This window comes from Chelonia mydas, chromosome 21 (assembly GCF_015237465.2).
Source record: "Chelonia mydas isolate rCheMyd1 chromosome 21, rCheMyd1.pri.v2, whole genome shotgun sequence".
NCBI classification, from domain to species: domain Eukaryota; kingdom Metazoa; phylum Chordata; order Testudines; family Cheloniidae; genus Chelonia; species Chelonia mydas.
The window spans coordinates 11983284-11998802 of record NC_051261.2 but is presented as its reverse complement, the minus strand read 5'-3'; the positions used below and the strand labels follow the sequence as shown (position 1 = coordinate 11998802).

General features: G+C 45.3%; 1 protein-coding gene across 4 annotated transcripts in view; it reads right to left on the bottom strand.

Moving 5' to 3' along the window:
• BRPF3 (bromodomain and PHD finger containing 3) overlaps positions 1-15519 on the bottom strand; it is a 46405-nt gene that overhangs the window by 6956 nt on the left and 23930 nt on the right. Inside the window, exons 8-10 of one of the 4 annotated variants that reach the window (XM_037884928.2) lie at positions 14461-14961; positions 10665-10761; positions 2811-2908 (exon numbers count right to left, since the gene is read on the bottom strand). In XM_037884928.2, the coding sequence (XP_037740856.1) occupies positions 2811-2908; positions 10665-10761; positions 14461-14961 (696 nt within the window). Of the gene's footprint in view, positions 1-2810; positions 2909-10664; positions 10762-14460; positions 14965-15519 lie in introns of all 4 variants that reach the window. The other 3 variants (XM_037884926.2, XM_037884927.2, XM_037884929.2) reach the window with 3 other exon arrangements.

Genomic DNA, 15519 nt, shown 5'->3' with positions numbered 1-15519 from the left:
TACAACATTTTCAACAGCGGTGCTTCAGTTAAAGTTTTATTAAAAACTCAATACGGTGATTTAGAAACACACACATCTAAAAAACCTAACGGTTAAGAAAAAGGGAATGCTAAGACCTGTAGCTGACTTCAACTGCAGTTGGGGGGGCTCAGCACCTCGGAAAATCAGGCCCTATGTGATTTCTAAGCAAGACTAAGATTTTGTCACTGAATTTTTTCAGAAGAGTCACTGGGTGATAACAGTAGGACATGTAGCGTGACGACAGCTGGAATAGTTCTGAACAGAAGAGTCACCAAAGCAGGGGATACTTTTGTAAACACCAGTACAAATAATGGGTGACGTTCACTCTTCTGCAAAGAGCAGGCTCAAAGCATTTCACACCACTACTTCAACCTTCAAAATCGGGTTTAAGTGTCACTTTAGTGCAGGGGTGAATTCCATTCATAACAAGAAGTGCTTTGGGGAAAGATGCGGGTTGACCCCTTTTAAATTTTTTGAAAGGAAAGAAAAGAGGAATATTAGGCTTGTCTTCATGATCAACTGGTTTGCAGCAAGCTGGGACACGAATCTATGCCGCACTAGCCTACCACAGACCAGCCATCTGTGCGCACCCTGCTGACGCACATTAATGTTTAATTAATGCTCTTTGATCTAGTCATCTTTGAAACGGGACTAGATCAAAGCACACTAAATAACTGTTAATGCACATCAGCAGGGTCCACGTGGACAATTAGTCCACAGCAGTCTAGTGCGGGGTAGATTCACATCCCAGCTTGCCGTAAAATAAATGGTTGTATAGATGAGAACATAAGAATAGCCATACCGGGTCAGACCAAAGATCCATCTGGCCCAGTATCCTGTCTTCCGAGAGTGGGCAATGCCAGGTGCCCCAGAGGGAATGAACAGAACAGGTAATCATCAGGTTACGTCCTTAGTTGTGTTTTTATATGCAATGCAGGATTTAGGGGAGTTCTTGCTTCCTGCTGTTGAAAGGAACCAGCCAAAATGACTTGAGATACTTGAGGTTGGATACTCAATGGTCCAGAGCCGCCAAACAATGGCAGAGGTGCTTCAGAGGATCAAAAGTCTTAAGAGCTGGGGAGTTTCTCATGGCACTCATACCGGAGGCACAAGATACAGGAATTATAATCCTGCACTGATGATTTCATTACGGAAATATTAACCCCCATTATAAAACTGCAGAAACTCTGGCACAGAGAGGTGAAGTCTCTGAACTCTGGTAGAGCTCGGAGGAGAATCCAGGGGTTCTACGTACCAGTTACCAGCTCTATCAACTAGACACAGTCTCCTCCATTTAAGATGTTGTTTTATATGCTACTTCTTTGTGTTGCCACGGTGTTGTGGCTGGGCTTCCAGCCGATCACACAGCCCACAGTTTTACTGTGCACTTCACAGTGAGGTTTATTCAGCTATTTTACCACCTAAGCCACAAAAATCTCTAAAATATCAAAAGTTGTGAACATTAAAACAAAACAACCCCCACAAAACACCCACGGAAGATCTCGTAATCGATGGGTCCCGTGGCAAAAGCCCAGACTTATTAATGCTATGGTAATATATATAGTCAGGCTTGCAAGATAAGAGCCTCTTAATTCATAGGGTCACCACAACTCCCTTCTCATAGCCTAAATTGCAACCCCAACCACATGCCTGAATCAAGAGACACCTTTCACATAGAAACACTGATCAGATTCAGTTCTAGAGTAAATTGGTGCAGCTCCCCTAAAATCAAATCATCAGAGATTAATTTGACCCTGTAAGCCCCAGAACAAAATTATAATGGGTTAAATCCACCCCTAGTGAACCTCTACTGAAATCAGTGAAGTTACACTATGGATGAATCTGCACCACTGTTCAGACAGCAGGATTTTTTTCAATGGAGTACAAACACGCAGACTATTCTGCTGTCACGTATCTGGCTGCTTAATCCCTGCAGGGAATGTCTAGCTCAGGTTGACGGAATAAGATTAGCTACCATTTTTATCATAGCCAAGGCTGCAAAAGTTCCACATGGGGGACACATGACTAAATCTGCTAGCTCCTGGCTTTTGAGAAGGAGTTTTAATTAATGTGAATTTCACAAGGTGAGAGAGTCTCTGCCCGAGGTGAACGGTCACTATACTGTAGAATGCAGACTATAGACTGCATTGGAAATCAGAATGAATCAGAGAAATACATACATAGGATGACCTAAGTGAGGGTTAGATTGGGAAATATATGATGTATATTTTCTTTTGCTATCCCAAAGTGAGGTTAAAACACACAGAGCTCTCCCAGAGATTCAAACTTCCCCAGAAATGGGCCCGCTCTGTAAAACTTATCTCAGCAGCAGTTTGCTGAGTGTACAATATCCTTGACAATAATCGTTTCCACTGAGATAGGAGACAGAGTCCAGTGGCTATAAAGAAGGGGATAGATGTATAGTAGAGAGTTAAGATTCTGATCTCAGCTCCACCGGTGTAAATCTGCACTAACTCCACTGACTGACCTCCGTACCTGAAATCGGAATCTGATCACTGGTGTGCTAGAAAACCAGAGAATTGCCTTGGGTAGTATTAGAAGAGTGTGGCTCCATGACACTGATGTATGGCACACACTGACAAGGAAAGTAGTGACAGCAATAGGACAGTGAACAGCTATAAAGTCAGTTTCAGAGACGGCACTCCTTTTATTAGTATTATTTATTATTTGTATGGTGGTGGCGCCTCAGAGTCCCAATCACAAACCAGGACCCGTAGTGCCAGACTGTGCCTGCCCCAAAGAGCTGCTTCTATAGACATTATTCTCACCTGAGCTGCTGTAATCAGAGTCTCCATTCACACCATCCAAGAAGGGGACCCGAGAAAGGGCTGGCTTCCCTCGACTACGTTTGGGAGGAGTCAAACCGCTGTTAAAAAGAAACAAAAAGTAGAGTGTTAGGGAAAGCAAGATTTCACTACAAAACACAGCAGAGTTACAGGATTCTCCAGCTGTTTGGAAAATGCAGGGAAATTATTGGACTGATGCAATCTCGATATGAAAAGAACACTAAAGATCAGCAGGTCTCATTAAATGCTCCAGTAAAATTTGCCAGTATATTTGCTTTGATATATTTTTGTGGGTGCAGTTAAGGAGACTTGCTGAACTTGAGACACTAAGAGTCAAATCTACAACACTTAAACTCAACAAGTTTACCTGGTTTGTGTTTAGACATTGGAGGATAAAAGAGTAGCCAACCTCTTTGAAACCGATTCTAATGGATAAACAATAGGGCTCCAGTATCAGATTTTCAGGATCTCTTTTTCCTTGTTCTTTATTACCGAGAACATTTATGAAAACAGTATCCCTACAGCTGAAGAATTTAGTAACTCTTGATTTTTGTTCCCTAGCTGAAAATGTTCATTTGTAACATTACAGTAATTTCCTAGTAACCAATTATTTTAAAACAGTAAAGAGAACTGACCCTACATAGAATAATTGTATATGTTTTCCATGAGGTATCAGGCTAATTTTCAACTCCTTGTTTTGTGTGCATCCCACAACTCTAACATCATTTTTGAGATGTGAATTACTTGTAATTATAATAAGCATTTACATAGCACTTTTCATCTTCAGAGTGTATTATAAAACATTAACTAATCTTTACAATTCCGTTGTGAGCCAAGTAACATTTTCCCCATTTTATAGGTACAGAAACGGGCAAAAAAGGTGAAGTGACACTGAATTCCGGGCCACTGGTCCTGTTCTTAGACCACTGGACCATTCTTACTCCTTTAAGAAACTTCCAGTGGATACAGAAATATCTACCTAATCAGTATTAGAACTAATTATGAGCCCAGTTCTTCCACTCTTGCTCACACTAAGTAGTAAGGTAACTCCCTTCTCTTCAGGTGCCAATATATTTATGCCTGTATCTGTAATTTTCACTCCATGCATCTGAAGGAGTGGGGTTTTTTACCCACGAAAGCTTATGCCCAAATAAATCTGTTAGTTTTTAAGGTGCCACCGGACTCCTCGTTGTTTTTGTGGATACAGACTAACACGGCTACCCCTCTGATACTAAATAGCACCTTACTCTGTGAGCAGTTCCATTGGTTTCGATGTCCCATTAGCTTCATCAGGACGACATATGGAACAAGAGTCTACTCAACCTAACTAAGAGTGGCAAAACTGATTTAGATCATATTATTAGCAGGACGCCCCCTACAAGGGCTGATGAAAAGGTGCACCACACAGGGAGAGTACTTGGAGGCACTATGCCTCAGAGAGGCACAACATCTAGGGTTGCCAACTTTCTGCTTGCACAAAACTGAACACCCTGGCCCTGCCCCCTTCCCCTGCCTCTCCTCTGAGGCCCTGCCCCCTGCTCACTTCATTCCCCCTCCCTCTGTCGCTCACTCTCCTCACCCTCCCTCACTCGCTCATTTTCACCAGGCTGGCTCAGGGGGTTGGGGTGTGGGAGGGGGTGAGGGCTTTGACGGGGCGGGGGGGGGAGGGCTCTAGGCTGGGGCCGGGAATGAGGGGCTTGAGGTGCAGGAGGGGGGTCCGGGCTGGGGGGGTGGAGCCAAGGGGTTCAGAGTATGGGAGGGGGCTCTGGGTTGAGGCAGGGTGTTGAGGGAGGAGGTATGGGCTCTGGGCTGGGGGTGCAGGTTCTGGGGTAGGGCCAGATATGAGGGGTTCAGGGTGAAGGAGGGGGATCCAGGCTGGGGCAGGAGTGCAGGGGGTGTGAGGGCTCCAGCTGGGGATGCAGGCTCTGGGGTGGGGCTGGGACCGAGGGGTTTGGAGGGCAGGAGAGGGATCAGAGCTGGAGCAGGGGGTTGGGGAGTGTGTGTGTGTGTGTGTGTGTGTGTGTGTGTCAGGGGTGCAGACTCCAGGCGGCGCTTACCTCAGGCAGCTCCCAGAAGCAGCAGCATGTCCCCCCTCTGGCTCCTACATAGAGGGGTGGCCAGGCGGCTCTGCGCACTGCCCCATCCTCAGGCACCGCCCCCACAGCTTCCATTGGCTGTGGTTCCTGGCCAATGGGAGCCGCGGAGCTGGCACTTGGGGCGGGGGCACTGCGCGGAGCCCCCTGGCTGCCCCTACGCCTAGGAGTAGGAAGGGGGCCGTGCTGCTGCTTCTGGGAACCGTGCAGAGCCATGACAGGCAGGCAGCCTGCCTTAGCCCTGCTGCACTGCCAACCGGACTTTTAACAGCCCAGTCAGTGGTGCTGACTGGAGCCACCGGGGTCCCTTTTCGACCAGGCATTCTGGTCAAAAACCAGACACCCAGCAACCCTCAACATCTGAGAAGTATGGGGAATAAGCAGGAAGAACCAGAAGTATGGGGAAATAACAGGAAGAATTAGAAATGCTAGTGAATAAACACAACTCTGACACAACTGGCATCACAGAGACTTGGTGGGATAATACAAATGACTGGACTATTGGGATAGAAGGGTACAGCTTGCTCAGGAACGACAGGCAGGGAAATAAGGGAGGAGATGTTGCCTTATACACTTGGACTGAGGTTGAGATGGCAATTGGAGATAGACTTGTGGAAAGTCTCTGGGTAAGGATAAAAGGTGTATAAAACAAAGGTGATGTCATGGTAGGGGTCTACTACAGACCACCTACCCAGGAAGAAGAGGTGGATGAGGCTTTTTGAAACAACTAACAAAATCATCCAAAGCACAGGACCTGGTGGTGATGGGGGACTTCAACTACCCAGACATCTGTTGGGAAAATAACACAGCAGGGCACCAATTATCCAACAAGTTCTTGGAATGTATTAGAGACAATTTTTTGTTTCTGAAGGTGGAGAAAGCTACTAGGGGAGAGGCTGTTCTAGATTTGAATTTGACACATGGGGAGGACATGGCTGAAAATCTGAAAGTGGAAGGCAGCTTGGATGAAAGTGATCATGAAATGAAAGAGTTCATAATTCTAAGGAATGGTAGGAGGGAAAACAGCCCTGTAAAGATAACGGATTTCAAGAAGGCAGACTTTAGTAAACTCAGGGAGTTGGTAGATGAGATCCCATGGGAAGCTAGTCTAAGGGGAAAAACAGTTCAAGAGAGTTGGCAGTTTTTCAAAGAGATATTAGCAATGGCACAAGAGCAAACTATCCCACTGCGTAGGAAAGATGGGAAGTCTGGCAAGAGACCACGCTGGCTTATCCTTTAATGATCTGAAACTCAAAAAAGAGTCCTATAAAAAGTGGAACCTAGGTCAAATTACAAAGGATAAATATAAACAAATAACACACGTATGCAGGATCAAAAATAGAAAAGCCAAGGCACAAACCAAGATTTAACTAGCTAGAGACATAAAGGGTAACAAGAACACATTCTACAAATACACTAGAAGCAAGAGGAAGACCAAAGACAGGGTAGGCCGGTTACTCAGAAAGAGAGGTGGGGGGGAAGCAATAACAGAAAATGCAGAAATGGCAGAAGTGCTGAATGACTTTTTTGTTTCAGTTTTCTCCAAAAAAGTTTAATAGCGATTGAATGTCTAACACAGTGAAAGTGAGGTAGGATCAGAGGCTAAAATAGGGAAAGAACAAGTTAAAAATTACTTAGACAAGTTAGATGTCTTCAAGTCACCAGGGCCTGATGAAATATGTCCTAGAATACTCAAGGAGCTGACTGAGGAGATATCTGAGCCATTAGCGATTATCTTCAAAAAGTCATGGAAGACAGGAGAGATTCCAGAGGAATGGAAAAGGGCAACTATAGCGCCCATCTATAAAAAGGAGAATAAGAACAACCCGGGGAATAGACCAGTCAGCTTAACTTCAGTACCCAGAAAGATAATGGAGCAAATAATTAAGCAATGAATTTGCAAACATCTGGAAGATAATAAGGTGATAAGTAACAGCATGGCTTTGTCAAGAATGAATCGTGTCAAACCAATCTGATAGCTTTCTTTGACAGGGTAACAAGCCTTGTAGATGGGAGGAAGCAGTAGATGTGGTCTATCTTGACTTTAGTAAGGCTTTTGATACTGTCTCGCATGACCTTCTCATAAACAAACTAGGGAAATACAACCTAGATGGAGCTACTATAAGGTGGGTGCAAAACTGGTTGGAAAACCGTTCCCAGACAGTAGTTATCAGTGGTTCAGTCAAGCTGGAGGGGCATATGAAGTGGGGTCCCGCAGCGATCAGTTCTGGATCTGGTTCTGTTCAATAACTTCATCAATGATTTAGATAATGGAATAGAGCAGTGGTTCTCAAAGCCGGTCCGCCGCTTGTTCAGGGAAAGCCTCTGGCGGGCCGGACCGGTTTGTTTACCTTCCGCGTCCGCAGGTTCGGCCAATCGCGGCTCCCACTGGCCGCGGTTCGCCGCTCCAGGCCCATGGGGACTGCGGGAAGGGCGGGCAGCACGTCTCTTGGCCTGCGCCACTTCCTGCAGCCCCCATTGGCCTGGAGCGGCGAACCGTGGCCAGTGGGAGCCGTGATGGGCCGAACCTGCGGACGCGGAAGGTAAACAAACCGGTCCGGCCCACCAGGGGCTTTCCCTGAACAAGCGGCGGACCGGCTTTGAGAACCACTGGTATAGAGAATACACTTCTAAAGTTTGCAGACGAGTTGTTGCAAGTGCTTTGGAGGATAGGATTAAAATTCAAAATGATCTGGACGAACTATAGAAATGATCTGAATTAAATAGGATGAAATTCATTAAGGACAAATGCAAAGTAGTCCACTTAGGAAAGAACTATCAGTTGCACACATACAAAATGGGAAATGACTTCCTACAATGGAGTATTGAGGAAAGGGAGCTGGGGGTCATAGTGGATCACAAGCTAAATATGAGTCAGCAGTCAACACTTGCAAAAAAAGCAAACGTCATTCTGGGACGCATTAGCAGGAGTTTTGTAAGCAAGACGCAAGAAGTAATTCTTCTTCTGCTTAGGCCTCAACTGGAGTATTGTGTCCAGTTCCGGGCACCACATTTCAAGAAAGATGTGGACAAAGTAGAGAAAGTCTAGAGAACAGAAACAAAAATGATTAAAGGTCTAGAAAACATGACCTATGAGGGAAGATCGAAAAATTGGGTTTGTTTAGTCAGGAGAAAAGAAGACCGAGAGGGGACATGATAACAGTTTTCAAGTACATAAAAGGTTTTTACAAGGAGGAGGAAGATAAATTTTTCTTGTTAACGTCCAAGGATAGGACAAGAAGCAATGGGCTTAAATAGCAGCAAGGGCAGTTTAGGCTGGACATTGGGAAAAACTTCCTAACTGTCAGGGTAGTTAAGCACTGGAATAAATTGCCCAAGGATGTTGTGGAATCTCTGTCATTGGAGCTTTTTAAGAGCAGGTTAGACAAACACCTGTCAGGGATGGTCTAGATAATACTTAGTCCCGCCATGAGTGCAGGGGACTGGACTAGAAGACCTCTCGAGGTACCTTTCAGTCCTACAATAAAATTCTATGATCTGCTGTGGGAAGTAACTCACTACACCCCCTTAATACCATCCTCATGGATGGACCCATTACTTTGCTAAGCCTCTACCCTCCTTGTCCTTTTGCTCCTGCAGGGATGGAAGTCAGAAGCAATCCGCAAGCTCCCTGAAATTGTGGCCAGCCCTTACCTGCCACACATGGTGTGTGTGCAGGAAAGTGTCTTTGTGTTCCTTCCAGTGCAGTCATGTGAGGATAGGGCACAATCCAGCCTATAAGCAGTGGTGACGGGGAGGGGAGAGGGATGGCTAACATTCTGCTCACAGGCTATAGACTCAAATAAATTGGTTAGTCTCTAAGGTGCCACAAGTCCTCCTTTTCTTTTTAGGCTATAGACTGTTTTTACAGTTTGCTCCCTCAGACCTTCCGAAATATTTGTCAAAGAAATTCAAAAGATCAGTGAGTACTGTGGACTATCTTTCTGCAAAATTGGGCTTTAAAAACAATCCTATTTATGAGTTACAAGAGCATCTAAGAAATTCATGTGAATTTACTTTTCAAAATCTTTTTTATTGAAAAAGAAATGTGTAAATCCAGACCAAGTTTGCTCTTGGGTTCAAATGGGTTATGTTAATTTCAGACCAGAATTAATTTCTGTTGACAAGCTGTACGCCTCTAAACACAGGTTCATAATTGAAACACAAATCAAATCTTAGCTACAACAGCAAAATTATAGGTATCTGTTGACAGGTAACATTTTGGAACACGATGTAGCTCCTAGCGCAAAGTTTGCATCCTAAAAATGTTCCTGTGACTCCGTGCCTCAGTGGAATAGTTTATTAAGGGAAAACCATCAAGATCAATTTTAAATTGTAGCCCCAGTCCTGAAAAGGCATGTTTGTGGGGAGAGTCTTATGCCCTCAAATAAAATTGCAGGATCAGAGCCTTGCATGGCTAAATGAGTATTTTCTTAGGAAGGAAGGATGGCCTAGTGCAGTGTTTCTCAGCTGGTGGGTTATGATCCCAAAGGTGTCACATAAGGCAATCGGGGGTTGTGAGATGTTGAGGATATAGAAAATTTTATTAAATCTAAAACAAAGGAAATCTCGCTTCGCCACTCACACATCTCTTCCTTCAAGGTCAAGCATGATCTGGATAATCACCATTATCACTGCTACCTGAAAACGTTACACTTCAAATGAGGAAGTCACCAACCTGAAAAAGTGATTAGGGCTCTGGGCTGGGACAAGACCTGGGTTCAGTTCTTTGCTCTGACACAGACCAGTTGTGTGACCTGGGGCAAGACACTTATCTAGCCTGTCTCAGTTCCCCATTTGTAAAATGGGAACACTACCTTCCTACCTCACAAGGGTGTTGTGAGGGAAAAATCTATCAATGACTGTGAGGTGCTCAAATTGTGAGCAGGGCGGTGTGACAGACAGAATCTACGGTCAGACTCCCAAAACAGAACAGTAATATCAATCATATCATATATACTTGTGTCTTTGTCAACTTTTTCAGCCAAAAAGGGAGGTTGGGTGGTCAGTTTACAGATGAGTCAGTCCTGCCTGAGGTGCCCAGAATGGAAAAGAGAACATCTTTTAAGCAATTCTGAAGAATGAGAGCAGCAGTGCTGGTAAGAGATAGGAGCGCATCTTCATCTCATGAGGGTTGGGCTGACCAGGTGGGACCTATGTTTCCCCAACTTTGGCTCTCTGGTAATGGATATACCTGTGTAAAAGCGGCTAGGTGACATGACTCTACTATACATCAGTACATCTAAAACATCAAACGCTGTCTTGGGATCTATGAACTGGCTTGAGAAGTATATCTGGAGTGTAAAGGGTGGAGACGCAGGAGGCTTTTGGCTCTCAGCCCCAACATTAATACAGAAGTTAAGAAACAATCTGAACAGGATTTCACATGGTGAAGTTGCCTTAGAGAGAAGGGCAAGGAAACTCAGTAAGAACATATAGGACTTACTTACACTAACGTTTAGTTCGCAAAAAGCTGGGGTGCCAATCTACCATGCACTAAGTGTCTGTGTGGACCCTACTGCTTCACACTGACAGTGCAGTCAGTCCCTAGAGCACTTTGATCCATTTCAATTTCTAAGCGGGATAGATCAAACCACCCTACGGAACTTTTAGTGCGCAGCAGTGGGGTCCATGCAGACATTTGGTGCACGGCAAGCTAGTGTGGGGTAGATTTACACCCCAGCTTCGTGTTCGTGTGTAGACAGTACGTATTCTGAGGAAGGGCTCAGCGAAGGGGACTTACCTACAGGCTTCAAATGCCAGCCCACTGCCAAGGCCAGAGCTGCACTCCGAGTCAGACCCGCTTTCCGTATGTTTCCCAAAGCCGTTGGTCACTCCTGCTGAGAAGACACAAAAGAATCAGCCTAAAGGCCTGATTTGCCTCTCCAGGACCCAAGGATGCTTGAAGGGGGAGCCCCAGAGACATCACAACCTGCTCAGGAGCTGTCACCCTAATGCTCTAGACCCTGCGTATCATACCGATAGCCAGATATTCCCACCACTCTTTTTTTTTAAAATATCTTATTTAACAGTAAAGTGAATGCTAAACTCAGTTCCCCAGACCTAGCAACAGCCAACAGGTATCTAGTAAAATGGCATTTCTCCTTAACTATTTGGAACAATGGTTTAGCTTCAAACAAGGGGTCGTGGTCACCGTACTCACTGGTACATTTCTCCGATCAGTTTCTAACTGTTGATGAGAGAGCATTTCTTGCCCACCTTCCCTCTCCCCAGCACCTGCTGGTCTGTAACTCACTGGGATTACTGGAGGCAAGGCCTCTTGTCTGGACAAACAAACACCTGTTCTGGATAAATGAAGCGCTTTATTTACTGTCCACTAGACAGGCTGAACACACGCAAATCCTGGGAGCACTGATTGACTGCTGAGTCTGACCCAAGGCTAAAAGTGAAAACAGAGCCTCTCGCCGCTGTTCCCTTGTAAAGCAGCAGTACCCCCACATTTCATACAAAGGAGTCCCCTTTCATACAAAGGAAGACCAGCGTGGGGTACAACTAGCAAAGCAGAATCAGAGGAGAACCAAGGCAAACAAATCATCTGCTTCTTCTGGGGCTGTCTGAAAAGAAAATGAGCAAGAGTCCAGTTTTAGCGTCAGGCTGTCACATGTGCCAATTAGTCAATGCACCCAGGATTTTCAAGCTCAGATCAACAGCTTGCCCGTCAGTCTCAAGGTGCTTTACAAAGGTGATTGAGCATTATGACCCCACTTTAAGGATGAGGAAATGGAGGCACAGAGAGGCAAAGTAGTTTGCTCACTTTCACACAGAAAGTCAGTGGCACAGCTGGGAACTGAACCCCAGAATCCTGACTCCCAGTCTGGTGTCATATCTGCTGGAACACTGATGGTAACTCATTCTGGCTACAACTAACAACCACAAGCATAATTGTGGTTTTTTTTGCTAGAAAACCAAATCTGAGATCTAGAAAATGTCACCTTCGATAAAACCTTCTACCTTGGATTTCTGGATTTCCAATGAATAGTTCACTTGAATAAGCTAGAGAGTAAGGAAGCAAATTCTCCACAGGTAGACGAAATCTCCCTCTACCATCTTTCTCTCAGGCCATTTCAAACGTCACTTTAACAATGAAATGGAATATTTAAACTTATTCCTCTGAACTCTAATATCCGAAGTTGGAAACACTCCCTAAGCTGCCCGGTTTTTCATTCTATACAATTACAGAATTTATCAACTCTACAAAACACAACCTGCATTGCAGGGACGTGATGTTCTCTGATAAATAAATACAAATGTAGGATCATCTTTCAGCTTACAGATGAAACCATACGTTTCAGAGTGGTAGCTGTGTTAGTCTGTATCAGCAAAAAGAATGAGGAGTCCTTGTGGCACCTTAGAGACTAACAAATTTATTTGAGCATAAGCTTTCGTGGGCTAAAACCCACTTCATCGGATGCACGCAGTGGAAAATACAGTAGGAAGATATATATATACACACAGAGAACATGAAAAAATGGGTGTTGCCATACCAACTATAACGAGAGTAATCAGGTAAGGTGAGCTATTATCAGCAGGAGAAAAAAAACCTTTTGTAGTGATAATCAGGATGGCCCATTTCCAACAGTTGACAAGAAGGTGTGAGTAACAGTAGGGGGGAAAAATAAGCATGGGGAAATAGTTTTACTTTGTGTAATGACCGATCCCTTCCCAGTCTTTATTCAAGCCTAATTTAATGGTAACACAAGGAGACACAAACTCCAAAGAACAGACAGGGACACACCTACAGTGAATGGCCAGTGAGGGCTTACAGTTCCCCTCCGAGGCTGAGCACCATCATAAGAGATGCATTCCATGGATACCAGAAGCAAAATTCAGTACTGGTGTTAGCAGGTGCAACTCCATAGACTTCACCTGGACTGCATCTGGCTCTACGTACCAGGTCACACAAGTTTCCAACCAGGCTGTCAGAATTCTAACAGGAATAAACGGGACACTTCAGAGATGATCACCCGTATGCCTGTGTCAATGTCACTACAATCTCTGAGCCACAAGAAACACATTTCCGGGAGACATCTGGTTCTAGTAACACAGGTCATGCTGACCTATACGCTTCAGCAGTAATGCAAACCCTGTATGCTACTCACACTCCCAACATTAAGATAAATCAGCCAGTTTTGAAGTTGGGGAAGGGACTGGATCTAAAAAGCAACATTTCAGCTCCTAGGAAAAAAAAGTAAATGCCCGTTCAGCAGTGAACGTTCTGATATCCTACCTCACTTTTTCTTCTTTCTTAATTTCATCCTCTTACTCTTAGCTAAACCTTAACCCTTAAGCTTTAAATCATTCTTTTCTGTCCTTTAAGTATCTGTAGATGGTTCTCATGTGTGCCCCAACAAGGAGTCACTGCTTAGACAAACTGTACTCAACTCATTTTTTTTAATCTTTCCTGATAAGTCAATTCCACCATTCTGATTACTTTTCTCTAAACTCGCTCCAATTTGTTAACGTCTTTCTGGCTGTGAGATGTCCTTGAATGATTGCAATATTCCAGGTGTGAGCTCACTAAAGTCTTACAAATAGAGGTTTCTCTTATCTCTCTGCCCTGTGATGCTTCTGAATATGCAGCCCAAAATCACATTGACTTTATTTGCCGTCTGATCTCTTTCCAGGTTTCCTCCTGTCGGTCATTATTTCTGCTTTGAATTGTTTTCACTCAGGTGTTCCCGCACACTTGGCAGCATCCTAAATTTGATCTAATTTAGTATTTCCTACCCACATTTTGAACCTCTAAAAGGGCCCTTCGTATTTTTCTCTTCTTGCCAGTTTTTGTCAGTTGGGACCATCTGTAAATTTAATTAAAATGAAGAGTAACGTAATAATGTCTCATCCACTGCCAGATACCATGCCGTGGAGAGCAGAGGCCCCTAAACCTATAGGGCCCCCTAGCCCATCATGTTCCCCCAGTAGGCACCTTGCAGAGATGCCAGGGCCTAAACAAGTCATCGCTGTGGTAGGGAACTCTCTACCCTAGGGGGTCCGTCCATGTTCGGCTTTAAGGCAGAGGGCAGTGCAGGAAAACATGCAATCCTAAGCCACTACTGGGGACTTCACTCTCCAGGAGTGTCAACCCGACACTTCTAAGAAGCACTGCGCTCAAAAGTAAACAAATCACCTGCTGCAATATTAGTGCCAGGCTCATTGGGAGGTGCAAGAAGAGATGCAGCCTTTGTTGAGTAAAGGGGACGCTCGCACGCTTGCAAGCCACTCTGTCATGTTATTACCCCACCACCACTTCTTGGCTGCCTGCCGGAGTGCAATTCCTCTGGGTAGAGTCCTACCTAATCAGAGTTTTCCCCTATTTATTTAGCACTGGAGTCCTACGATGCCCACCAACCAGTTCAACAACCCCTTTGCAAGTGACTAAAGGAAGCAGTTGACCCGATGGAAGTTTGGAGACCATCTTTACAAAGGCAGCTGTGCCAGCTGGCCAAGAGAGTGGTGACCAGGCAGCCCTGCCCACTCTAGCTCCAGACACCAGAGGAAGAAAAGCCCAGAGGAGTCACCTGTCTCTCCTGACTGCCTGGGGGATTTCTCGCCATCACTCGCGCTGCAGCTCCCACTCCGCAGCCGTTTCCGGGCTTGTCGTTCGCCCTCCGCGCTGGAGGGGGAAAGCTGTCCGCTCTGGCTGTGATCCTCTCCGTTCTCCAGGGGGCAGTCCAGGCCCCGCTGCAGCTTCACCCCATTCTTAGCTTTTTTAAAAAGGACAGACGTACGCCTGCCCACACCACTGAACGGGGGGCTGGCAGGAGCGTCCATGGCCTGAAGGGCCAGTCCGTTCAGCCCATTGTCACTGAGCAAGCGCTGGAAAGCATGGCTCTCCCTCTGTAGTGCCTTCTTATCGAAGAGCTCGCCCTCCGATTTCATCCGCTTCTGCAGTCTGTTCAAGGACTTGCTTTCACTGATGGGTTTGAGCGTTGGAGGGTCCTGCAGAGAGTCCAGCTCAGACAGGGATGGTGCGGGTCCCGTGGGCTCCAGGGTGGGGGGATGTGGGGGCTTGGTGTCATCTGCTAAAGAAAGAAAGAAAGAACCTCAACATTTTAGAAAGTGTTATTCCCAAAAATACTGATAGCAACTCTACCCCTTTCCTATGGCGGCTGGAAAGCCGTGGGCTCAAGTGATAACAGACGCCTGTCAATTCTCCCTTACGGAAGGCACCCCGATAAAGATACAGGTCAGAAGTAGAGTGCCCCCAGATGGAGAGCAAGTCCATCTTCTTCCACACTAGATCCAGCTGCCATGTCAGTTGCATGCCTCAAATCTATACGGCCACTGTCTGGGTATTTTATTTCCAACGTATGAAAGAATAATCTCAGACAGTAAGACACAGCAAAGCAGAGGAGTGACAGATGTGAGACATTGGAAGTGTAGAAACTTCTAAAGACTATTATTTAGAGATATGCCAGACACTGTAGGCACACGGATTATTCATAAACTTGTGCCTCTATAAATGTTATATGTATTTTTGTGAGCAAGGGATTGTATTTAAGCTCCATGGGGGGGAGGGTTATCAAGCTTCCTCCAGGGACTACGAACAGAGGGAGGTAATTACTGCAAATCCAGTA